The 27,536-nt window shown below is 34.6% G+C and overlaps 1 protein-coding gene across 2 annotated transcripts in view; it reads left to right on the top strand.

Annotated features, from left to right (window-relative positions):
• The window catches only part of SLC35F5 (solute carrier family 35 member F5), a 34,617-nt gene extending 8,642 nt beyond the window's left edge, over window positions 1-25,975 (top strand). Inside the window, exons 6-16 of one of the 2 annotated variants that reach the window (XM_016199495.2) lie at window positions 941-1,022; window positions 1,788-1,978; window positions 7,269-7,350; window positions 8,095-8,182; window positions 9,445-9,509; window positions 11,423-11,527; window positions 14,770-14,929; window positions 18,566-18,656; window positions 22,085-22,239; window positions 22,745-22,831; window positions 25,074-25,152. In XM_016199495.2, the coding sequence (XP_016054981.2) occupies window positions 941-1,022; window positions 1,788-1,978; window positions 7,269-7,350; window positions 8,095-8,182; window positions 9,445-9,509; window positions 11,423-11,527; window positions 14,770-14,929; window positions 18,566-18,656; window positions 22,085-22,239; window positions 22,745-22,820 (1,095 nt within the window). In that variant the 3' untranslated portion in view covers window positions 22,821-22,831; window positions 25,074-25,152. Of the gene's footprint in view, window positions 1-940; window positions 1,023-1,787; window positions 1,979-7,268; window positions 7,351-8,094; window positions 8,183-9,444; window positions 9,510-11,422; window positions 11,528-14,769; window positions 14,930-18,565; window positions 18,657-22,084; window positions 22,240-22,744; window positions 22,832-25,073 lie in introns of both variants that reach the window. The other variant, XM_016199493.2, reaches the window with a different exon arrangement.
• The last annotated feature ends 1,561 nt before the right edge of the window (window positions 25,976-27,536 follow it).

The following is a 27,536-nucleotide window of genomic DNA, read 5'->3' as shown; positions in this document are numbered from 1 at the left end:
CATTTACTCAGTATTTTTCATGGCGGAGTTCTATACCAGGAGTTAAAAGAGAAAAATATAAGACACAATTTTATGTAAATTTAAGAAACACTCTAGTTGGAGAATTGTTCCTTAAATATAGATCATCTGAACAATATTTGCAGAAACAGTTGAGGAATTTAGAACCACTGTAGACCTTTAGAACATGGTTAGACAATCTGGCTTTAATTCTATTTTCTACCACTGGGTTATTATATCTCAGCTTCTAGAAAAGTTCCTTTAAAATACCGTTTTATAAGGGTATTGCAAGGACTAATGAGAAATGTATGTTTAACTGCTCTGGAATTGGTGCCTGGTACATAGTAAGAACTTGTAAGTGGTACCTACTTTTTCTTATCTATTAATGCTAAAAAAGTTTTCAGCAACTTTTTGTGTTTGTTGTATCTTAAGTAATAAGAGAAACAATTTGGAAAATATGTATATATACTATATATAACAGGTGATTATTTATTGTCTGCCTCCCCCTTTGGACTACATAATCACTGAGGATACTGTCTTTATTCACTCTTATATCCCTAGGACCTAGGACATCACCTGACATAGTGGGACTCAGTATGTATTTGTTAAAATAATGAATGAAAAGGAATGGGAGATAAACTGTTAGTTGAGAGAGAGGTCTGCTTTTAGGACATTTAAGTGTTAAGTATCAGAACATACCAGTGCTATATTGTTACACTTATAAACTTTAAACTGATTCTTTTCTGTCATTGTACCTGTGTGAATCATTTGAGTTTCCTTTTTAAATCTTAAAAATACATTTTGGGAAAATTGTGCTGTAAAAACATGGTGAACAGCCATGTTTTGGCTGGTATCTACGTACAAACCATCCACTTAAATTTTAGCCAATATATCAGCTATTATATTTTTGTTTATATTTGTTTCTGTTTCTATTATGGTCCAGAGTGAACCTCTGTATGTTCCTGTGAAATTTCATGATCTCCCTAGTGAAAAACCTGAGAACACAAGCATTGATACTGAAAAAAGTAAGCAATACTTAGAATTTCCTAGCTTTAGAATGGGTGGGAATCATCACTTTCTTCATACCATCCCAAAACTTAGTGATTTTTTGGATCACCTGACAGTTCTTCTGTTCCACAAGGTATTGGCTTGCCTGTAGTCTTCCAGAAGTTTGACTGGAAGTTTTTATCAGTTCAACTGGAAATAGTTTCCAAATACCAGAAATCTCTATGCTTTTGTTACGTATATATGTAATGTTCTCTTCAACCATGCCGTCAAAGAACTTGATGGCCAATTATAGGAATTTTGCTGGTTCTGTGAATCGACTAAAGAATACCAGCTTCAACATAAGGGGCACAGTATTTATCCATAATGTTCTTTTGCAAGGTATGGACATATAGAGGAATATTCCATATGCTCAACTGGAAAGTAATTCTCCTAAATTGAGTATCAGTGAGGAAAAATCCCAGGTTTTACTATAAATGTTAAAATGATAATCATACTATAATTCTGAACTAGACAGTTGTGTGTGTATACAGTTGCAGAAATCTTGTTTGAATATTGGTCTTACCTTAAACCTTTAAAACATTTTTATAGATGAAAACGTTTTTTTCTGTTAACATTTTGAATGAGCAAAGCTGCCCCAGGTGATGATATAACTGTTTTTTCTTTGTTCAAGTCTGATCATAGATGGATTTAATAATATGCATATATTAGTAAATTAAGACCTCTGACTTTCGTTCGATATAAGGAGAAACATTTAATGATTTGTATGTACTTTTTCTTTTAAGCTCCCAAAAAGTCTCGTGTAAGGTTCAGTAATATCATGGAGATTCGACAGCTCCCATCAAGCCACGCGTTGGAAGCTAAGTTGTCTCGCATGTCACATCCTACTGTGAAAGAGCAGGAATCCTTATTCAAAACTGTGGGGAAACTTACTGCAACTCAAGTAGCAAAAATTAGCTTTTTTTTTTGCTTTGTGGTAGGTCTTCTCTTTATTATATGTTTGGAACTGGAATTTTAAGATAGCATACATACCAACTGTGGAAGTATAAGACTTTTAGGTTGCTTAATCATGGCTTCAAACGCTGCTAATTGGCATCATTGGGAATTAGAGTGCTGAACTTAATAAATGCTTGTCATACCTCAAAGAATTTAATGCATATTTTAACACTACAACTACTCATATATTCAGAATTGAGCATGGACTCATGGTCAGAATAATGAAGAGAGTTATTTTATGCTATGCTGTATACAAGGGCTAGTAAATAGCCAGATAAGAGTTTACTGTATAGATTTCTTCAAACAGTGTATTTACAGTTTTATATTAAATTCATGTAAATATGGCCAGATATTTTAGCAAATACTCGTAGTAAACATTTTTATGGAATTTTTTGTAATATTGTTGATAGCTTCTCTATTATTTTCATATAGAAACTGAAACTGTCTTAAGATTTCACAAAGAATAATCATATAGCAAATAAAATATTATTTTGGGTTAAACTGGAATTAGAGACTTATCTGAGTTTGTGAAAACTCTTGAAGTTTAGAATTTAAAAAATGTATTTCAGCATGCATATATATATCATTGAAGTCGCCTGATTCAAGTTTATTTAGCATGAGCCTTTAAGATTTAAATTTTTACTGAGTATTGCTAATGTTAATATTATTAGCCCGGTTTATAAGGCTTTTTACTTCACAATTTGCCTCTCCTTACTGCATAGCCTGTTGTCCTCCATCCTCTACCTGAATAACCTCTGTTTTAGTGACACCTTAATTAATTATATTCAACAATATGAATCAAGAAATCTTTGGGAGTTGAAATATGATAATTGTATAAGTAATAACTTTAAATGCTCATGTATTTTGATTTTGCTGTTTGTTTTTGTTGTGATATCTTAGTTTAAATGAGTATAAGGCAAAACTAAGATTTATTAATTATATGTAACCTAATTTTCAAATAAAACCTGAGTTGAAACATAATAAAAAGATCTATGTAGTAAAAGTTTAAAAAAGCAGGGGGAGGGGGAGATAAGAGCCAGATTAAACATGTAATATGTGTGGGGTTGGGGGTGGGGCCAGGGCAGCGTGGAGGAAGCTGGCGATAGAATGGATGACCTATCAGGCACTTAGATTTAAAGGATGAGAGCTCTTTCAGGTGAGCACACAATTCATCCCTAGGCAATTGGCAAGAAGGCAAAAGGGAAACCTTCTGAGTCACACAGCTCACTGTCTATTAAAAGGAAGTATCTCTTCTTCATTGGATAAAGCAAACTTTTTCCTAATTCAGAACTCTGAGAGAATGCATTGAGGCACTACTCTGTATGGCAAATTTACAGATAGATATGTGCAGATAATAGCCTTTTAAAAATATTGTGGTAAAATGTGCATACCATAAAGTTTACCATCTTAACCATTGTAAGTGTACCTCCAGTGGGATTAAGTGCATTCACATTGTTGTGCAACCATCACCACCATCCATCAACAGCTCTTTTTTTAATCTTACAAAAAAACCTCTATACCCATTAAATTATAACTCCCTTTGCCCACTTCCCCCATCCCCTGACAGCCACCATTCTAGTTTCTGTGAATTTGACTACTCTAAGTGCCTCAAGTGGAATCATACAGTACTTTTTCTTTTGTGACTAGCTTATTTCACTTAGCATAACGTCTTTATAGCATGTGTCAGAATTTCCTTCCTTTTTAAGGATGACTAATACTCCATTGTACATATGTACCACATTTTGTTTATTCACTCATCTGTTGACGTACACTGGGTTACTTCCACCTTCAATAGTCATTTTTAAAAAATCAACCTTAAGTAAGTTATAAGAGCAGAGAGTTATGATAGTCTTTAGTAAAAGCATTTCTGCAGAAAGAGTAATGTAGTCCAGGTCTATAGCTTTTTTGGAAACCTAACTTAATAGAGTGATAAGCTCAAATGAGGTCTAGAGCTGACCTCATCTGCTGTTCAATAGAAATATAACCTGAGACTCACATGCAGGTCATGTGTGTACTTAAAAATTTTCTAGTACCCAAGTTAAAAAAAAGAGAAACAAGTGAAGCTAATCTTAATACTGTGCTGTATTTTTATTTAACCCACTATATATAAAATATTTCAACATTCTTAATATAAAATTATTGATGAGATAATTTAAATTCTTTTGCACTGAAATCTTTTAAGCATTTCAATTTCTGTTTCACTTTCAGTTTTTATTTCAATTTTAATTTCTACTTTTTTAAAATTAAATGTATTGGAGCAACATTGGTTAGTAAGATCATATAGGTTATAAGTGTACATTTCTATGATACATGATCTGCATATTGCACTGTGTGCCCACCACCCACAGTCAGATCATCTTCCATCACCATATATTGCCCCCCTTTTCTCTTTACTACCCCTCACCCTCTTCCACGTATGAGTGAAATCATACGGTTCTTTGCTCTTTCTGACGGATTTATTTCACTTAGCATGATATTCTCAAGGCCCATCCATGTTGTTGCCAATGGCAGTGTTCATCCTTTCTCATGGCTGAGTAGTGCTCCATCGTGTGCATGTCGCACACCTTCTTTACCCAGTCCTCTAACCCAGGACCCTTTGGTTGTCTCCATGTCTTGGTCACCGTGAATAATGCTGCAATGAACCATAGGGGTGCATATATCTTTGCAAATAATTGTTTTCAAGTTTTTTGGGTAGATCCCCAGAAGAGGGGTTTCTGGGTCATATGATAGCTCTATTCTTAATTTTTGAGGAACCGTCAGACTGTTTTCCATAGTAGCTGTACTAGTTTACATTCCCACCAGCAGTATATGAGGGTTCTTTTCCCCCACAGCCTCTCCAACACTTGTTATTACTTGTCTTCTTGATAATAGCCACTCTAAGAGGTGTGAGGTGGTATCTCGTTATAGTTTTGATTTGCATTTCCCCAATAGCTAATGAAGTTGAACATCTTTTCATATATCTCTTGGACATTTGTATGTGATCTTGGGAAAGCTGTCTGTTTAGGTCGTCTGCCCATTTTTTAATTGGATTGTTTGTTTGGGGTTGAGTTGTATGAGTTCTTTATATATATATATATATATATATGTATTTTGAATATTAACCCCTTGTCGGAGTTGTTGTTTGCAAGTATCTCCCATTCGGTTGGTTGCCTTTTTTGTTGGCGATTTCTTTTGCTTTGCAGAAGCTTTTTAGTTTGATATAGTCCCATTCGTTTATTTTTGCCCTTCCTTTACCTTTGGGGTCAAATTTATGAAATGCTCTCTAAGACCAGGGTCCATAAGTTTATTACCTATGTTTTCTTCTATGTAATTTATTGTTTCAGATCTTATATTTAGGTCTTCGATCCATTTTGAATTAATTTTTGTACATGGAGATACTACATCAAGAATACCTTTTATGGCAACTTAAAAACAAATGACCACTCATGAAATAAGTATTGTATAAATTATTTATGATAGATTAGTTATTAGTAAGTGGTTGTCCTTAACTCTGAATACAATGAAAGGAAACATTGTAAAGATAATTTTATTGCAGGGTATTTTAGATGGGTCTTTTTTGTGATGAGAATGCTATGGATTTGAGAGCCAGAGAATGGAGTTTTGAGAGAGGTGGAGAATGGGCAGGTCTTTCTGGAAAGACTTCATAGCTACTGATAAGTTGTGATGGCCTTTGAATGCCTGCCATCTAAGTGTTCTGTTTTTATTTCTTTATCTTGCATTAGCAGAGACTAGTGAGGTTGTTCAGAAAATGAGCACAATATTTAAGTATTAAAATGGTAAGGAAAGTGGGTCAAGAAAGCTAATTATCACCCAGTGAGCATTATCTATTCTTGCAGAAAATCTCCAAAAGATAATTAAGGGCAGAATCTTTGCCTCTTTTCTAGCATTTCAACTACAAGTAAATTGTGGCTCCTGTTGTTGTGTAAGTTTGATATTGCCCATCTCACCAGTTGCTACTTCATTTTCTTCCTTAGATAGTCAGGTGAAATTACCTAGTTAGGTGTTGCATGTTTTAAAAATGATTGTGGCACACCGGTTGAAAATCACTGATCTAGGTAGTCAGAGGACTGCAGGCAGAATCAGAATAACTTTGCCGTAGTTTCATCCTGGCTTTAGCCTTGAGGTACAGTTTAGGCTGAATGGAGACTTCTGGACTCTCAGCTGTCTGCTACCTTTTAGCAGTGCTCTAAAATCATGTGTCTTTTTTGCTTCATAGAAATGAAATGTAAATGCTAATAATTATACTACTCACAAGCTCTGAGAGAGATTGAGAGGTCCCTCTTCATGGAGACAAGTCATTCCTCAGTAGACTATGATTATCCAGTCTATTTAAGTAACAGAGATGCCAAAACAGACAGTAGTTAATTTACTTAGACTCAGCAGTCTTCTTCTTAGTAGATATGTTAGTGACACTCATGTACAAATGTCCCAGGAGGCATACACTGCAGTGCTCAGAGCAGCGTTGTTTGAAATAGGCAAAAAAGAAAAATGGATGAGTTGTGGTAATATGCATCAGATTAGCATAGCAGTGAGAATAAATGAACTTTGGAAACACACATGCACGTGCACACACATATATACACACCAGGCTTCATCAAAAGAGGCCTTATTTCTTATTGTCCAAATCAAAGTAGGCACAGTGTTGGGAATATAAGAATATCCTAGCCTAGATGAGCAAAAGGGAAAAAAAAAAATTCTCATAGGTGGAAAACTTCCTTTATTATGTCTAAGATTGTGAGAACTCTTTGTATTGTGTCTCTAAACTGAGACTCAGTCACGACTAGCCAGTAAATTCACAATTTTCCTGGACATTTAATATAGCCTTTTATCCAACATTCTAGCTGGGTAGTTAATTCTGTGCATCCCCATAGGCATCATCTTACTCATTTCTCATCATGCTGTGTTCATTTGTACGTATTTTAATGTTTGAGAGTTTCTCCCAACTTAAATTTGATTTATATAAACAATAGAGTGCTAGCAGTGCTTGGATAAAGAAAATTTAAAGCTGAGTTGATACTAAATTTTATCCTCATTGTAAAAAAGACCTGTATGCTGATTTTTAACCAACTATTGTTAACTTTTTAAAGGAAAAAAATCTTAGGTCTGATTATAAAGGTTTTCTCTCTTTTGGATCACTGATTTTTCAATAGAAAGCAGATAAAACCTCTCATGATAACGTATTTGGGGGAGAAAAAAGAGGGATTCTAAATTGTAATGGCAAATATAAACCTATCATGCATTAGGTTTCACTTTGTTTTCTTTTTCTTTAGTGGTTTTTGGCAAATTTGTCATATCAAGAAGCACTTTCAGACACACAAGTTGCTATTGTTAATATTTTGTCCTCAACTTCTGGTAAGAAGTGTATCTTCAAAATCTGCATTATGAATTGATACCTATTTCTAATATATACATGTGTACATATATACACATTTTTATCTAGTTATAAATTATTTCATTGCTTATCATTACGTTAGTGTATTGTAACTACTTCTCAATCTTTATAGTTTTATGTCATAGCCTTGTACTGTGTATATTTCTAACAAATAATTTGCAGCATTTTTTTTTTTTAACTAATATGCTGGCTCTTTGTATTATAGTTGTCCTATCTTTTGCCTATTCTTTCCAAAGATCTTTTTCTAGACTCTTTGGCTAAATGTAATTGCTTATCTTAGAACTGTAATTTACCCTATGAAAGGTGTTTTTATTTTTAAAATTTCATCACCTTCTAAATCTAGAACATAACAAAAGTGTTTTCAAGCTGTAAAAATAACTTTGCATACAGGCTTGATTATGAAGAGGTGAAAACGTTACTCTGAATGCTCAGTTTAACTCTCCTTAGTTTAAAAAAATAGCGCTATACTTGGTCTGCATTGTTGAAATAAACATGCTTTATTTAGTTTAGTGGATGTTTTTGTGTATGCTGTTTGAACATTTCAGCCTAGGTAACTGCTGTCTTACTCTTAGTTATTTAAAAATGACTAAAATTAGTTTAAAAGTTAGGTGTATAATTAACTTATTTAAAAAGTCAAATTGATAGTAAATAATTTTGACAGTATTTAAGTCAATGTACCTTTTTTCACCTTTTTCTCTCCATAGGACTTTTTACCTTAATCCTTGCTGCAGTGTTTCCAAGTAACAGTGGGGATAGATTTACTCTTTCTAAACTATTAGCCGTAGTTTTAAGGTAAGAATATAATGTAAATAGCTTGTTTACACTGTTTAAAAATATAATGTTACACAGACAATAGTGCGTTGAAAGCTTGGGGAGGGGGAAGGAGTAGGTGGAAGGGGTCAACAGAGGGGGGCGGGGGGCAGGGAAGGGACATCTGTAATACTTAGAACAATAAAGATAAATTTTTAAAAATATGATTAAAATGTTTCTGGTGGTGAGAGATTAACTTACATTGTAGACTGTATAGGCAAAGAAGGTGAGGGTAGAAGAAAGTTTTAAATGGAAATCATGCTGCTCAGTCATGTGTCACATCCTAGACTAGTTTTCTAAACCTTCCTGGGGAGGGAAACGTGAGGGAAGGACCCAAGGCAGCTTTGGTTTCCCATTTATGTGACCGCATACTCCCTAAGTATTGTACTGACGTTCACATTTAAGTTAATGTGGAAACTTAATGTCCATAACCTCCCAAGTTTCCATTTTCTTTCCTTAAAACAAGTTCCTCTTTTTGTTTGGGTTTTGATTTTTACTCCTTCCACTTCTAGAAATCTAACATGCAGTCTTCTCTTACTGTCTCAGCCTCAATCTCTCACTTATTTTCTGTATAATTTATTTGGCCATTTTATATTACTGTGTAGCATTAACATTGTTAATAACTACATTTAAATCTTTTATTTTTATTTAACTTTGTGCATGTTTGTCTTTTCTTTCCTATGAGATTGTAAACCCTTGAAAGCCAAAACTTTTGTGTCACCAAAGGCCTAGCTTGGGCTTTGCTCACCAACAGTACTCAAAAAAGATTTGTGTTGATTTGATAAAGCTGTTGTTATTGTGAGAGAAAATTGGAAATCAGAGAAAGTACCAGAATGATTTAATGGAGAGATTGGTATTAGCTATCAGATAGGTTTGAATCATAGCTGTGCTCTGTGTCCCTGGGCACTTCCCTTAAACTCTCTGGGAGGACTTCCTAGATCTCAGCTGTGTGATTTTGGTCAAGTACTTCCTCTCTTTGTGCTTAGTTTTCTCGTGTGTAAAATGGGAATGGCACTATAATACCTTTCTTGTAAGGTCATGTGCATTTTGTGTGGATTAAATGAGTTAATACTATAGCTCTTATTTTATACTAATAATGTTGTTAGGAATTAATTAAATCACAAGTTCTTTGACAGTTTTACTTCAAAATTAGTCTTAATCACTTATAAATAATTTTTATCTTTATGATTAGTCCTTTTAAGGGATTTATTATTTTACTCATCAGTAATGACTGTTATTCTCAGCATTGGAGGTGTTGTGCTGGTAAACCTGTCAGGGCCTGAAAAATCTGCTGGAAGAAATACAATAGGTAAGTATCTGATGGTGCATTCTTTCTGTTAGAATATATAGGAAAAATTTGTGCATATCATCATCACATACCCACAGAGGGTGGGCACTAACAGGGCCTCCTGAAAAAAACTTTCCTTTGGAAGTAATGTTTAAAAACTTAAAAATAGTTCACAGAATTCTCATATAGCCTTCACCCAGATTCTCTGTTAACTCTGTACATAACTACAAAACAGTTATAAAAGTCAGGAGTTAACATTGATTAGAATTATATTATCTAGTCTGTAATCCCTTTCCAATTTCATCATTTTTCCACTAATGTTCTTTTTCTGATCCAGGATCACTTGTTGCATTTGCTTATGTCTCCTTAGTTTCCTTCAATCTGGAACTACCCCTCCGTCGTCTTTTTGTCTTTTATAACCTTAACACTTTTGAAGGATACTCTCCAGTTGTCTGGTAGAATGTCTCTCAATTTGGGTTTGTCTGATATTTCCTTATGGTTAAATTTATGTTGTACCTTTATGGAAAGAATACCATGGAAGTGATACTATGTTCTGATCAGGACATTGCCTCAAAAGACACATGATGTTGATGTTACTAGTGGCATTACTAATGATGTTAATCTTAAGGTGGTGTCTGACAGGTTTTCCCCTTGCTTTTGATCTATTGTTTAGATTTACAGAAAGAATGTTAATCAGAACCCAGCTTAATGGTTTTCCTCTGGATACTTTAGATATTTGAAGTTTATTGAATAGAATACTCCTAAACTATTCCTAGTTACTATCCAGTTAGTTGTGTCTTGAATTGCCTTACCTCTTTCTCACCTAGGACAGTTTTGTATGTGTAAAACATTATATGTATTTGTGTGTGTGAGATTTGCTTGACAGGCTTTTCTGTTGCTATTTTTAAAGTTTGATGATAAACAGATTTAATAAGACATTGGACTTTTGGATAATTGATTAAAGTGTTGAATATGGTCACTTGGCAGAAGCACATTATTTAGCTGTTTTTAAAGGCTTACTGAAATGCTTTTGAGAATGAATTACTACATTAAAGAGGATCAGTATTTATTATGCATGTACTGTGAGCCCTGTGTTATGTTAGATATTTTGGAACATTAAAGAGTATAAACTAGATGTTTGTGGTTTTCAAGGAATACTTGATAGTAATCAGTAAATGAGATTTACAAAATGAAGCCACTAGAGAATAAAATTATATCACGTTTAACTTTAGTAAGTAGTAAATTGTCTAAAATAGAAGACAGGTAGGGTGGAAGTTCAGCAGAGGAGAAGGAGGATGCTTTGTGGCAGAGATGGGACTTTAACAGGGCCATGAAGATGGTAGTGGACTATGTGTTAAAAATGACACATGTAATAGGGAAAGGAGCATTGTTAAAGTTGGACCTTGTTAGGTGGCAAGATTGTTTATGCAGGGGAAATAGGAAGTGTATACACTTCAAGATTTAAAAAGAAAATATTGCCCGGCCGGGCGTGGCTCAGCAGTTGAGCATCGGCCTAGGATCCAGGCGATCAGGGTTCGATTCCTGGTCAGGGCACATGCCCGGGTTGCGGGCTGCAGCCGATCAGTGACTCTCGTCGTTGATGTTTCTCTCTCTCTCCCTCTCCTTTCCTCTCTCTGGAATCAATAAAGATGTGTTTGGAAAAAAAGAAAAAAAGAAAATGTTGCTTATGTAAATTTTAGTATCATGACATGTATTAGTGTTTGGCTAGATCATTGAGGTGAATGTGCATGTTTGCTTTCACTTTAAACCCCTTGCTGTACTCCTGGACGGCAAAGGGGGAGCTACACTTTACCTTTTCTTATTCCTACGCTTGTTTCTTGAAACAGGATCTGACACATTGTTAGATTTTAAATACATGTGTGTTGAATGAGTTAATGATCAAATGTGTTAAATCATTATGTGGATCTTTACAGGTTCCATTTGGTCTCTTGCTGGAGCCATGCTCTATGCCGTCTATATTGTTATGATTAAGAGAAAAGTAGATCGAGAAGATAAGTTGGATATTCCGATGTTCTTTGGTAAGAATATGTTTAACTTGTGAGGCTGTTTACTCTGAATGATTAACTTAGGGTTTTGTTTTTGGTTTTTGGAGGGAATAAAAAAGCCTTCCCATCCCCTATATAATTCTTTAAAACCATCAGATTTTAAAGATCATTAAGTCCAGTCTCAGTGTTTTTCTCTTACCTTGTCCTGCATAGTCGTGTACCTGTGAGGGATTGCACATTTTCTCAAAGTGAGGTAAAGAAAGAAATGCCTTCCACTGCCTTTTTTGCATTAATGTCTTCAGTCTGTGAATCAGATATTTTTCTCACTGATATGATAGAATCATGCTGTTATAAGCAAGTGGGAGTATACCTGTTGTGTTATGTATTTTGCCATTTTTTAATTGTTGGAAGCATAGGATTGGAGAAACTGCCCCCAAATGATATGTATAATACTGTTCAGGTCTATGTACTTATTTTCATTAAAAATTGTGGGCCATATAAGGTTTTTCCATTTGTACGTTAAGAGTCGAACTCTTTCATGACATAGATTTTTCAGATTACCCAATTATACTTTCTGCCATCCATTCTTAATTTTGGGAAATAAAATACCTGATATGATTTATAAATTCTCTTTTGCCAAAAATCAGCTCAATAAAAACTTGTGTTATCTATAGGCTGTGTGTGGCTATCTTTCAAAAAATACCAGAATAACAATAGATAAAGAAGCCTGGAGATGAGGGTTCAAAGTACAGCTTACAGGGAATCAGGAGGCCTGGAATATAGCTGTTATAACTTCAGTTATCTTATACTCACTGAAAATGAGGAACGTGGATTAGATGAGTAGCTTCCAAGCTGACTTACAAAGGCTTCTGGGCAGGTTGGTAGGACGTGGAGTTGTATGTGTGGGCCTGCTTTTTGGACTCCTTTGCTGCTTCCCCTGGAACAGCTCTGCTTTGCTGGCTTTGTGCCTTATAATTTAAGTTGTAGAAAAGATGTTTCTGCTAAAAGCAGTTTGATTGTCTTTACTAAAGATTAACAAAAATAAAACACTTGAAAAGCCACCAAACTGAGTGATCATCTAAGTGCCTTTTAAGTATAGACTTCAATAAATATACTTTAAATAGGAAGATCATTTTAATAATCTTATTTTAGAGCCATAGAAAATTCCATCTGTAATGGAGTGAAATGCTAATTTTTTGGTGTGTTTTTGTTTGTTTTTTTAAGATTGGCAACTTTCAAGAAAAATTGCTTAATGTAATAGAATGCACATAGACATGTAACTTGATTAGTTGTCTTCATATGTGATGCAATATGGAAAGCAGTATTGATTTGACCTGAGCTTTAGAATTGAAGGGATTAGAAAAGAAGTTGAGTGGAATGTGGAGGGTTCCTTAGGATGGGGAAGTGAGAGCATGGTAGCGAGCAAGGAGTAGATCTGTGATTGTGCTGAAACGTGCACTTTAGGAAGAACAGGAAGGTGTGTAGGCCAGATTCTGGAGGGTCTGGAGAATAGATGAAACGATCTGTAAGACCCAATGTTGTTAATTTATGTGGGATTTCATAGGCTTGATAGTTCGGGGACCAGAAGATAGATTTGGTTCTTGATAATACCAAATTTTGGTATTTTAATTACAACTTTTTAATGTAATGCAAACCTTTTAGATCACAAGTCCCTTCTGTATGTGTGTCATTTTGTTTGATTTGATTTTTATCACTAGATGTCTTAAATTGGGTTTCCTAGATGCAAGGAGGAGATAGGGATTTAGTGTGGATGATTTATTGAGGGAGTGCTCTGCAGGAAAAACTGGCAAGGGAGTGAGAGAGGCAGGATAGAGAAGTATGCTGGGAGGCAGCGGGTAATGTCTAGGTACTCCTTAGAGATGCCCTGGCCTTGGGCCATTAGGCTTTCAGCCACCAGGGCCTGCCTTCTGAGCGCAGTCATTGACTGCAGAGGGCGTGGGGTACGCAGGGGTGGGAACTTCCTGGGAAAAGCAGACTTGTTTGCTCTCCAAGAAGTTTTTTAGAGAAGACGGATGGCTGTAAGACTTTAGCAGCAGATAGAGAGTGGGTGCTCCAGTCTTGTTTAGATTTAACTGGGCTTCCTAAATACTAGTTTATTATTTAGCAGCCAATATAAAATATATCTACTGTGATTTAACTTTTTTTATAAAAGCTCTATAGTTACCTCACAGGTCTCATAGTGGATCTGTGATGTTAAACTATATAGAAAGTGCAATAAAAATTACTATAAAATTACGATAACTTTTCTTTATAGTCTTTACTATTAGTCATTGCATGTATATAGTCATATATAAACTTACATTTTAATAATAATAGCAGCTAGCCTTTATTAACTATTTACTCTTCTCTAGGTACTGTGCTATATTTATGTCTAATCTTTCCAATAACCTAATTAAATATTGTTTTACACTTAATAGACTGGAAAACTGAGGCTGAAAAGAGGTTCTGCTCTTGCCTCAGGTCTGCACTACTAGTGAACGGTGGAGCCGGGATCAGAACGTAGGGCAGTCAGACTGCAGAGCATATGCTTCTAGCCACTAAACTTTCAGTCTTCCTTATAAGTAGTCTGTGCTTAGCATTCGCTGAATAGGTATTTGTGTGTGTTTCGTCTCACCAACTACCTAATGAGCTCTGGGAAGGTGGGAACCAAGAATTTTAGCCTGTTTTGGACCCTTCCTCCATTGTTATTCCTAGTATAGCACAGGAGCGCTGAACAGAACTGTGAGTTGAGTCAGAGAACAAACCATGCAATTCCTTATAATTAATTTAGGTTGAATATACAAACACACACACATGCACCAGTTATTTCTTTAATTTCTAGCATAATACGGAGTGGGGCAAACATAGGTTTACAGGTGTTTATATGGAAAACAATACAATAATTAATAATATAAGAATGTACTCTGTTTCGCGTGCTCAAACTGTAAACCTACTTTTGCTTCACCCTGTATATTATTAGTAGCTAAAGTTAACCCTTCTTTTTGAATTGTTTGAAGTGGTTTATCCTATAGTAGTTGTTCCATACACTGTGGACATTTTAACCTTGAAGACTCAGTGACCACCAGTTGCTTGATTCAGTTTTTTCTGGTGCTGAATTATCCACACGACTTACTTAAAAAAAAGAAACAGAAGTTCCAGTTAAGGAAACCTGTTGGAGCCCTTTGTAAAAATCTGTTTTCTAAGTATAGAGTTATAAGTTTGGAAATTTAAAATAAATCACAGAAACTAACTTTTGTCTCTTTATACATGTTTAGGTTTTGTAGGTCTGTTTAATCTGCTGCTCTTATGGCCAGGTTTCTTTTTACTTCATTATACTGGATTTGAGGACTTTGAATTTCCCAATAAAGTAGTATTAATGTGCATTATCATTAATGGCCTTATTGGAACAGTTCTCTCAGAGTTCCTGTGGTTGTGGTATGTACTGTTTATTACCCTCTGATTTATTAGTTATCAGTTTGTGAGTTTTGGATAGTTTAAGTATTTATGGTTTTTTTCCTTCTGATGGACCTTCCTGTGCACCTTCTTACCCCACACACTTAATTTAATACAGTAACTCCATTAGAGTGGGAGGTTTGTTTTTTATTTTTAACTTCTAATTATCTATTGTATAGAGTACTGTTTTGCACATAAAAGCAGCTCAATAAATATTTCAAATGAATGAATGAATGAATATGAATGATCTAAATCTATAGAGTATTTTTGGAAGTACAGTGTTATGCAAATGAAAGGCATCATCTAATGGATATCCAAACTTACAAGATGTGTTTTCTAAGTATTAATGACGTGAGTTCTGGTGAGAATATGGGGACTTTGCTTGTTTGAGAGCCTTTGCTTATTTTAGAGACTTTGTCTCTTTAGTTGCTCATAGACTGTTTTGTTTATTCTCAGGACTTTTCATGCAGGTGACTGACATATGTAAACCCTAAACTCTGATTAGACATGTTAACATACTTTGAAATGTTGTCATACCAAATATGTTGATATGTGATAATAATTCTAAAATAGTTGGAAGACAATATCATGTATGGAGTTTAAGAAAGCTTTCAAATACAGAGCTTGATACTTAGTCCTGCTTCCACCTAATAGGAACTTAAAAAGAAACCCAAATTGTACTTAACCTGCTGAACGAATTTTATTATATGACAAGTAAGACTACTGACTAGCCTTTCATTGCAGAAGACTGCAACATAAATAGTCTTTAGTATGAAGGGTTTTTTATGCTCTGCCTATACTCCCTTCTCCCCCCCAGTTAAGGAAATGTCTCTTATTTTCTTGATATCCTCCACATTCACTCTCTTCCATGTGGTACTTAAAGATTTACTTCGTATTGTAGTAACTTATGTACTTACCTTAAGTTCCTTTGCTACTCTGAAACTCTGATCTCAGAATCCACTTACTCATTCATTTTTCCCACCTTTCTTTACATGCATTTTAGGTGCTAACTTCTTTTAGTAAAAAGTTGCATATTTTCTTTTATAGTTTAATATATATCATATCTCTCTTGATCTCTTGTCCTATCACTTCTTTTGTTCTGTCATTTCTCTTGTCTGTCTTCACTCTTGGTTCTGAGCCAATAAAACTATTTACTGGTTGTGTTTTGATTGAACTTAGTTGAAGTATCAGTAATTCTTCACCTTCAGCCATTTTTCACTTTGCTTGTTTGAGAGCCTGGTTCAGCCCAGTGAACCATTTGCTTTAAATAATGTGTATTCATTGTATTTTAATACAAGTTCACATTCTCTAATTTTCTAAGTTTAGTTTAAATTGGAAATTTTCAAAGCAGAGCACTTTTACATATTTGAAAGAAATACTTACATTTTTCTTTGGATATTTGCCTAACAAAGGGTTTAGTTTGATCCTTATTACATTATTATTGCAGAGACCCATGGTAAACATGGACTGTACCACCTACGGATATTCAAGTGCTCATTCTTTATCTAGAGTTTTATTTTAATACTAAACATATGCAGTAGAGTTTCACTATTTTCAGGAGAATTTACTGTACGCTTTGAGGACGATCAATATGAGTTGTGACGTGTAATCTCTCCATTATGTGAGATTTTGTAGTTTGCTCTGTTGGAAAACTTTACATTTAAAGAAATAATAAATAGCATGTTTTATAATATTTTATTCTCTTTTTATTTAACTTTTTTAAAATTAAAAGAGTAATACATACAAAAGTGTACAAAAGGGTTCACAATCAAAAGGAAATTTCCCTTTTCCCCCAAATGTTTATTCCTTTTTCTCAGAGGCAGCCACTATTAACTTCTAAACCTTTTATAATACTTTCTCTACTGCAGAAGTGTGTATCAGTCTCTTAATTTTCCCCTCAATTTGTTTTATTTTCAACACAAATGGGAGCATACTATGAATATTGTTCTGTACTTTACTGTTTTTCACAAATAGTTTGTCTTGTCAGTCTTCAAATAACAGCACTTAGATTCAATTCATTTTTTTAAAGCCAGTATTTTAAAATACTATACTCTAACCCATTATGTTACAGAGTGGATAGAATGTGTTTTACCAGTTTCTTATTGAGAGACATTTTAAGTTTCCAGCCTTTTGCTTTGTGAATAATATAGCATTGAATATTCTCATATATGTCTTTGCATTTATATATTAGCATTCTATAGGATAAATGCCTCTAAGTGGGAAAGACTGAGTCAAACATGTAGACTTTAGACTTTGGTAGAGAATTGCAAAATCATCCTCCACAGAGGGCACACAGTTTATATTCCCTACTGTGTATCACGAGTGCTTATTATTGAATAGTTACATTGGACACTAAAGTCATATATTTTGATCAAAGCTGTGTTATCTTTGCCCAGGATGGATTTTTCAGGACCTCAAGGTTTATTTTCCAGATTCACTTCTACACTCAAGTGTTTAAGAGGACTCATAGTAATAACTCAGTAGCATTAAGTTAATAAGTAATGAAACAAACATAGCCCTTATGTTCTAGGTGTTGGTAAGTCAGAACAACCGTAACAAGCCTATCAGACTTTTTATGATTCCACTTTGCATTATAAATCTCTAAGAACATAAGCTACATTAAAATATACTCATTTAATCCTGGAACCCTCATTTCACAGAGCAGCTCATGAGTAGTGGGAACCACTAGTACCTGAGTTCTCTTTACTGCAGCAATAAGAACTAATTGTCCAGCCTCTGTTAAATACTTCAAGTGACACTTTCAAGAGATAGCCTCTTTAATTGCAGGACTGCATTATTAATTCTAACATATACTAAGCTAGAATTTGCTTGCCTATAATTTCCATGGGTTCTGTAGTCCTAATTATATATATTATGGTTTTTATCTTGGCCTATAATTCATTTTCTTCTTATCTACCCAAATTATTAGTCTTTATAAATGGCTCATCTATTTGCTTTCTTTTTTCTTCAACTGAACAAAATTATATGCAGATTGATATTTTAAAATTTGATACCAATATTGATAGTTTAAGGTGAAAATAATACAGGTGTTGGACAGTTGCTAGAAAAATAGAAAACAACAAGAGAATATCCTTTAAAAATACTCAGTTTTTTTCTTTTCAATGCTAAGCCAAACCAAAAGAGCAGCACACATTTAAAGACTTAAAGCTCATGAGGATGTGATATTTTTGGTTTAATGATAGACTCACATGTTGGCTTATCACTTTCTTCAAGCCTGTGTTGTGAGGTATTGTCCTACAATTTTAATAACGCTGCCTGCTTTGTTAGCTAAATATCATTATCACAGTTTTATAAAAAATTTTAAGGAAATCTATATATTCAAAGTTTAATAATATCTGTAAGCAGATCTTGAAAGTAGCATAAAATACCTCAAAATTTTTATACTTATATATTTGAATTTTTAATATTTGAAGATAAACCTTAAGAATTATCTTAGTAACTTTATTATTTATTATGTCTCAGTCCATCTTGAGCTTTTATTTTTGCTTTTGCTCTCTCACATCTATATTTTATGATAGGTTGTCTTTGATCATTGTTTTTCTTTGGTCCTTTTACTTTTTTAATATGGAAATGTATGTTTTGTTTTTTCCTCTTTAGGGGCTGCTTTCTTACCTCATCATTGATAGGCACACTTGCACTAAGCCTTACAATACCTCTGTCCATAATAGCTGACATGTGTATGCAAAAGGTAAGGCAAGCTATTTATTATATATTTTATGTATATTATTAAAAACTGAGCTAATGAAAGTTAAGGGATGTGACTAAATTACAAGGGATGCAACCATGAATAATACTTGCTGCCTTCTCTCCCAAGGTGCTTTACTACATAGAGATGTAAGAAGTACTGAAAGAGATCTCTTGCATTTTTAGCTTTTCATTTTTTTATCTTAAGAGCAGTAACTTCATATGTAGTTTTTTAGTTTTGGAGCAGATATGTTCCATATGTTCTTTGGTAAGTCAGTGGTATGCAGTAAGGGTATTTTATCATATAAGTAGTAGTGTTTTGGTTTCTAAGATAAACTCCTTAACTGTGCTAATACTACTATAGATATGAGAGGCATATGAGCAGTGTTGGTTCTCAGCGAATGGTCATTTCTATCTGAATTAGCAGGGCAGGGGGCTTCCTCCCTCCTCTATGAAGTCCTGGCCTGGATATGGGAATCTTGTGATAAATATTGGCAATATTGCAAACATTGCAGAAAAGAGAATCTATGTCCCTTCCAGCAGCCTGCAGGGAGATGTTTCTTTAGTACTCCTAGGGGTTAACGGACAAAAGAGATGTGCCATTGGCTAATCTAAAGATATAGTGGAGCCATGGACCACTCACTTCAGTATTTGTAAGTTTTTAAATAACAAATTGGTGTGTGTATATGTGTTTGGGGGGGGGGGGTTTAATATAACTGGAAGAGGAAATACTTGAAAGCCCAAAGGCTTATAATGTATAAAAGTTATCATCAGATTTTAAAAGCTAATTTTCTTTAGATCTTTGTGCACTTTTTAGTATAAAGGCAAAATACTTTCAATGATATCAATCTTCTTTATTTAAAAAAAAAATTCTGTAGTGATAATTAACTTTGTTTTGTGGTTCAGTAAATCCTTATTTGTCATAGTTAAAAATGAGAGCTCTGTAATTGAGAATTAATTATCTTATGTACCATGCATTTTCAAAGAATGTGAATATTATAAAATATATATGACACTAAAGTTATACATATTAGATTTTTTTAAGGATTTAAATAATATCCAGGTCCTTCTACATTTTGGGTCGTAATCTTGATTATCAACCAAAATTATTTCACTGAAACTGGGGGAAGTGCTGCTTCTTAGAGGATTGTGGTAGACCACTGCGAAACTGAACTTTAATAATATTCTGAAAATATTAGCTTGTGTAAATTTGAAAAATAAAAATTAAAGGTTAACTTTAGGGAATTTTAAAAAAAGTATTGTCATGGGATCTAATTTAATTAAATTATAATTTGTTTAATCAAATATTTTAAGATGAAGGCAAAACATAAGAAAAGAAAAAATGTGTATATATATAAAACACATATTATAGATATATATGTGTGTATATAAATGAATATATCATTGATTAGAAAAGCATAACCAAATGGCCTTTTCTGGATCATCTTCATATATATTATTAGGCAACCATTTAAATGACTAGGCTGAGTCTCTGGTAGGCATTGAGGGTAGGAAGATACCTATGGGAAAAGTAGCAGGGTAGGCCCCAGAGCTGTATGAGAAGCATGATAGGAAAAATCCACTTTCTTGGGTTTTTTAATCCTATTAGTCAATCATGTCTAAATACAGTTTCTGAAGTGTTAACATTTATGAACAATATGTATTGTGCTTAAAACAAATTGATTATTTTAACCTATTTATAATTGATATTTTGTATAATAGGAACCATATCTGATTGTATTCAGATTTTTATTCAGATTTATTTAGGAATTAGACATATTTTTGATTATATGGGCAATTTTCTTTGTTAATAAATGTCTTCATTTTTAAAAAGAGCCTTCCTAGCTTCTTGGAAATCAAATAGAAAATTTTTTATTATGTGGCAACACACAACTGCATTGTTAAAAGTGAACTTTGCCTTTAAAAGTTCTTTAGGGTTTTACTTACCTTTATGAAGTTTGCTTTAATTCAGTTGTAAAATAGGATTTTTAGCTGAATATTCATGAAATCATTCTGTCAACTATATCTGCATTTTTAGCTCTCATTAGTCATACGTTTATCATACTTTTCTGGTCATGGGTCATTTAGGTGCATCATGGTTTTTCTAGATTATTGAATATGCTGGGAAATGTTCCAAGAATTTGTTATACCAATAATTTGATATCATGAAGGTTTTTTCTTTTCTTTTACTGACTGACCTTTCCTGGGTGTTCTTAGGCTGACTTAGCTTGTGTGTGTACCATACACGCAGGATGTCCGTGTTAAAGCTGTCAGTGATTATTCATGTGTTATGCATTGTGAGTCCCTCATAAAAACATCATTCCCACAAAACCCCTTTGCTCTGACTCACGGTGCTGTGAAATGAAATAGCATATGTTTCCCACCAGAGGGAGTCTTGCCTGTGATTCTAAACCTTGTTTTTTAACTCTTAAAGAGGGCAAGCACAGTTTTTCTCCCTGTTTTAAAGGTAGGAGTTATATTTTCATCATTATTTTGAAAGCGAACCACCGTTGTATTGTAGATAAGTGTCGGTAGTTTATCAGTGCAGGCTTCTTCAAGAGATGTTTTTTATCTTAGTTGAATGTAGGTGGTAAAGGTAAACTACTGAGAGAGAAGAATGGTTTTTTGTTTTTGTTTTTTGGTAATTTCTGGCATCTCATTATTTTTAATTTTCCTGACAACGCTGATAAAATGATGGGATGGCAGATCAGACCTGATGATGTCTGAGGCACTGCGCCGCTGAGGCTTGGCTTGCTGCTCATCTTTTCTGGCTCACATTTCTTAGTAAAAGTATCCTGTTTGTAGTCTTTATTTTACTTAGTCCTGATTTCCTTGTGAAATTTTTTTACTTGTTACTAAATAATCAAGCTCATTTCAAGTGTCAGGATTAGAGTTTGTTGTAGATTGTTAATAAAAGGTTTATATAAGTTGCAGTTAAGAATTTTTTTAATACTGACTTAAGAACTGTAACAACACAGCATATCACAACTAAAGCATAACATAGTCTTTTAAAATTTGAGTTTTTGACGATGCCTTCAGAAACTGAAGGGAGGGATCAACTTGAGATAAGCAGTAATCAGTGGAGAGAAAATGGGCAATGTGATGTGTAAGACAGAAACTTAAAGTTTCATAATTCTGCTCTCAGCAGTGCGGCTGCCTGATGAATGAAAAGCATGCCTTCCTGACTCCTCTAGGCTGTTTTCTGAGTGAGAAATATTCTTGTTGGTAATTTAAGCAAGTGGTTAGTATGTCGAAGTCCTGAATCCTTATATTTAATAATAATGCATTTAGCAATGCATTGTCAATACTTAGTATTATTTTCTTGGTGTTTTAACTTATTACTGCAACTTTTCATAAAAGGAAAACTTACATTAAAGGGGAAAATTGTCTTCATGATAATTGTGGTGAATTTTTTCTATCTCTTTTTTTTAGGTGCAGTTTTCTTGGTTATTTTTTGCAGGCGCTATCCCTGTATTTTTTTCATTTTTTATTGTAACTCTCCTGTGCCATTATAATAATTGGGACCCTGTGATGGTGGGAATCAGGAGAATTTTTGCCTTTATATGCAGAAAACATCGAATTCAGAGGTAGGTTTAGCTACAATATAATTATTAAAAAAATAATGTTTGCTAAATAAACTGGGGATCATATCATGCTGGCCTAGCTTTTAGAGATTTTATGAAGACTTATTGAAAGATTATAATTTATATATGTGCTATGCCAGGTGAAATTAAGATAATTTGTTCAGCTCCTTTGGGTGATAAGATAGGATCTACTTTTTTAAAAAATGTTTTGATTCACAGGTAAAACCAAAGTTCCTACTGTTTTGCTATAACAAATTTAAATGTAGAAAACTTTTATTGGTTTGAATAAAATTCATAATAAAATATGATAACATTGCCTCAAATTTTCTTCTTCAGTTTTTTTAAAGAGAGAAAGTCTTCACATTCTCCTAGAAAAAGAACTTGGGACAGACTGTTGGGGAATTTTGTCCTAGTCTTATTCTGAGCACACAGCTTCAGCCATTTGTATGGATATTTTTAAGGGCCCTTTGAGCTCTAAAGCTTCCCTTCACTCTTGCCTTTTTCCAAGGGTTCCCGAGGACAGCGAGCAGTGCGAGAGCCTCATCGCCATGCACGGCGTCTCTCAGGAGGATGCAGCGAGCTAGCCGCCGCCCAGGTGCGTGCTGGCTGGCGCCGTGTGGGCCGGGGCTGGTTCCTGTGCGGCTTCGGTGCAGAGCCGAGTCTGCGCAGCTAGATGTTTGAGAGGCGGTGCAGCCTGGAGGCTGACGGAGTCACGCTGCCTGGGTTTCGGTTCCAGCTCCTCCCTGACTAGTTGTGTGACGTTATACAAGCGTCTTAACCTCTCTGTGCCTCCGTTTTCTCGTTTGTAGAAATGGGTTACGATAGAACCTCCCTCCTAAGTCTGTTAGAAATATTAAACACTTCGTAAGTTTGAAGTACGTACAATATTAGTGCCTGACTCAAACTAAGTGATTCCAAGTTTTAACTGTTACTTTTATTCATGCTCAGGGTCATCATTTTACTTAATGATATACTTTAGAAACGTATTTTTTCTTTGAGTATAAAATTTAGAAAAATGTAATACTTTTGTGTATATTCCGTCTTTTTTCTATGTATGTGTGTTACTATAACTGGCACAGTGTACATCCTGATTTTCTATGCGTTTTCATTTACCAATGTTTCAAGAAAATTTCCCCAGTTTTTTTTAAATTTTAAGAAATATCTTTTATATTTTACATGACAGAAAGAGTACATTATATTTTATGTTTCACTGAATGAGTGCTTGAAATATACCTGACATTTCTCTTTGTCAGGTACAAAAGTAATTATTTAGAATGAGAGATCACAATAAGTTGCTGAAATTCTCTAGAGTCAGGCTCCTTTCTTCTAAGATAACTTTAGGCAACTCTGATTGAAATGTTTCCTGATTGCAACTGGGTTTCCCTCCTCACCTAGAACATTGGACAACTCCTGGCAATTCCTCGCATTCACACAGACCTTGGAGCTTAAGTAAATTCTTCATGGTGAATTCCCATGTAAACTAAAGCTAATTGTCTTGGCTGTGTGTTCCTCCGTGGTTGGTCCTCTCCCGCCTGTTATGATGGCTGCACGTGCCTGTAGTTCGGAAGCTGGGGTTCTGCAGGACTTCCTGCACAGAGCAGCTGCTCCTGCTCTGCCCATCTATCCCGCGGTCATTCTTTTCCCATTCTTAGGAGACACTTTGAACTCCTAGTGGATTCTCTTGATATTTTCCTCCCTGTTGCTCTAAGTACCATGCTTATACTTCTGTTTCTTGCTTTCTCAGTTTTAGGCATATTCAGCTGATTTTCCCACTATGGTAAATGAGGATAGGTTACTTTCAAGTGTCCCCCTCCTCTGCTCTCACCCCACTTGCCTGTTTGCCAACCCAATATCATTCCTTCCTCCTCATCAGCTCACTATCGTTATTGCATAATTTTGGGTAGACCTATAATCAGTATTTACATTGTTATGACTATACAAATGTTGCTTTTTCCTGAGCCATGTAGGATGTGCTTGGCGTTTCCCCAGTCCAGAGACCCTCTGTTACTACTTATTTTAGGGAATAAACCTCAGATTTTCTTCTGAGGTAGAGCAGAGGCACCAACTGTGGAAATAAGAGGAGGACATCTGAGGGTCTAACTGCTTTATCTATAAAATTTGCACCAATCTGCTTGTTTTTGCTTGTCTTCACTTTAGAGATATCTGGTCATATTTCTCCATTGCTAGCTAAGAGTTAGCCACTGTTTTCTTGTCTCTGCTCTTCTCTTTGCCCATGTGGTATATTCCTTTTAAAAAAAAAATCCCTTTATTGTCTTTTTACTGAGGTTTTAGGGACAAGGTGGAACTAATATGTGTTTATTTGCCATCTTTAAATTAAAAAAATATATACCTAGTTATTCTTTAAAGCTTTTTATTGATATGACTTAGGCATTTTCCCTCCCTAGTGTGCTGTGCTATTCCCATACTCACACTCATGTCCACCCCCACACAAAGTTTCAGTATTTTTGGAAGTGAGAGCTGGATAAAGGGGAGATAGTGAAGACTAAAGAAAATGGACTACAATAAAGTAGGACAGGTTGTGCGGGAAGCCTGTCTCAGGTGAAATGGTGAAATACACGTGACTAAACTTAATCACATGATCTTGAAGTAGTGTTGGGTGTCCGCCTCTGATAGTGCTGAATGCTGTAGAACTCATGTTCATGAGTTCTCAGGACTCAGCTCAAGTTCAGTATCCAGTTATATACACTATATATATTGTGTTTGGTATATATTTCAATGTAAAGGTAATTTACTCCTTAAAATACAAACTATAGAAAATGAAAGCTGTGGTAGTTGTTATCTAATGATGATTTTTTTGTGTTTGTTTTTATTTTCAGCTTGACAATGGAACATTATATAGCGAAGAGACAATCTCTGGCACGGTTTTGGAGAAAAATGTTTCAGTGCCTAGTCTGAAAAATAATAGTTTCAGTTCTTTGGAACTCTAAAATATATTTTCCTCATATCAGTGTTCTTCATTTTCCTGATGAAGTACTTTGTTATATAGCTGTGTACACATCACTACAGTTATAGGAAATTTCAGTCCATAGTCCATCTAAAGGACCACCTGCCTTACGCATCTCAAGGAATTCAGCTGATGAAATAATCTGAACTAATCAAGGGATATAATCCTAATGTCTGGAGACTTTATCTTCACATATTATTTGTTAAATGCTGGACTATACTATGAAAATGTTTTCAAGAAATCGTTTAGTATGTAGATCAGTGTTTCTTACAGGTAAAATGCTAAATTAAGCTGCCTGTAATAGGTACAGATTATATTTTATGTTTTGTAGACTATTGCAAATTCACACAAAAAATGTTTAATTTACGTGTCAAGTAATGCAAATTTGGTTAGACTTTAGAAAGAATATTTGAGAAAAGATCTGGTTCACTGACACTACATATACTGTGTTATCCTTTCATAGCATTAGGTGCCTTGTATTTTAAATCTGTGACAAACATGACAAATTTTTAAAAGGGAAGTATTGTAAAATGAAGAATCATGTGTTTCTAAACACTGTGTTGCTGTAAATTTAGTTGATAAAGCTCTGCTTAATTTAGAGTTTTGAGAAATATTCTCTCTTCAATTAAGACATTTTCATAATGGAATGATTTAAATTGAAGTGATAAAGAGTATTATAAAAATAAAATGTTTATATATATATTTGTGTATTATAGATCTATCACTTGGTTTCTGATTTTTTTTCACATATAAACGTTCCAAATTACTATAGAATTGGATGCCTCTTCTTTATATAATTCTATGTTTAAATAATTTTTTAATGGGTAAAATACCAAAGGAAGGCAAGAAGAAATTCTACTTTAAAATTACATTTGAAATTTTCCTCTACCAAGCTTACGTTAAATATAAAATACTCCTAATTTTAACTCTTAAACTTAGGTCTTAAATATTTTTATTGTGCAACTGCTCCTAAACTCTGTTCACTGTAGACATCGGGGATGAACATATGTCTCAGGATTCATCCAGGCTTTTGATTAATCAGAACCAATTTCCTTTTAAAATTTCTTGAGAATAGGTCATTACTCTTCAAAACTTAACAAATCAATTAAAAAAAAAAATCTTTATTGATTTCAGAGAGAGGAAAGGAGAGGGAGAGAGAGAGAGAAACATCAATGGTGAGAGAGTCATTGATCGAGCCTGCAACCCGGGCATGTGCCCTGACTGGGAATCAAACCCTGATCTCCTGGATCCCAGGTCGACGCTCAACCGCTGAACCACGCCTGGCTGGGCCAAATCAATTTTTTTAAAAATTCCCTTTGCTATGTTTAGCTTTAGTTTGTCTTACTCAAATTCTTCAACATGCTTTGGTGTTACAATGAGTCTAAAATGAAGTTTAGCCCTCTTTCTGGTTGTTCTGAGAACTTTTATATTAATTTAAAAGATCATGTATGATATTATATTTAAAAACCAGACAGCTGTTTTCCTATTTGGTGCCACCAGCAATTCTTGTTAAGCTAAAGTAATACTGATTTTGTTAGCTTGACACGGGTAAGGCATGTAAAGAGTGTGGACTTTTACGGATTGTTCTCCTAAAAAGAACTTAATGAAGTAACATTTCAATTACTCAACGACTAATTTTGGTTGAAGTTATCTAGCCACTTCTACCTTCTGTTTTTGCTGTTTGACAGTTCACCCACACCTTTCACAATTTACAGGGTAAATAGTTGCAACAGTGGAAGTGACATTCAAATTTTAAATTATTTAGGTAGGAAAAGGGGTTGAACTTAGAATTTGGGGCTCTTCATGTGCCCTGTGTCCACGTCATGCAGATCATGTGTTGTCACTCAGGATTCAGGAAGTAGTAAGCCTTAGCTAGCATGCTGGTTAGATCCTGAGGAGGACTTCTAGGCCTCTGTTGAGCCGTTTTATTATTGAAGAGCACCTTCTGTAGAAGGAAGCACCCTCAGATTGGTTAACTGAAGTAAGCGTTACTGCTGCTTTGTTACTGTCTTTTCTCTCAGGTTTTATTTATCTGAATGGTTTTTGTATTCGGTCACTATAGCCAGAGTGAGCAATTGAGGACTTCTTTCTGCACCTTTGTAGTTAAGGGTTCATGTTCTCAAGAAATAAATATTGTGTGTAAATATTCTGGGCACTCTGTGAGTACCCAGAAATCTAGGTGTCAAAGCCCTAGGATCAAAGCAACCACACTGCAGGCCTTTGGGGACGCTTGGGAGAGGTTACACTCTCTTACAACAGTGTTGGCTTGTGTTCATGTTTTCCTGAAAGTAAAGACTCAAATAGAGATTTCCAGTACCTCGTTGCAGTCTTCTAC

This window comes from Miniopterus natalensis, chromosome 8 (assembly GCF_054644295.1).
Source record: "Miniopterus natalensis isolate mMinNat1 chromosome 8, mMinNat1.hap1, whole genome shotgun sequence".
Taxonomy (NCBI): Eukaryota; Metazoa; Chordata; class Mammalia; order Chiroptera; family Miniopteridae; genus Miniopterus; species Miniopterus natalensis.
This window is presented reverse-complemented; position numbering and strand designations above follow the sequence as displayed.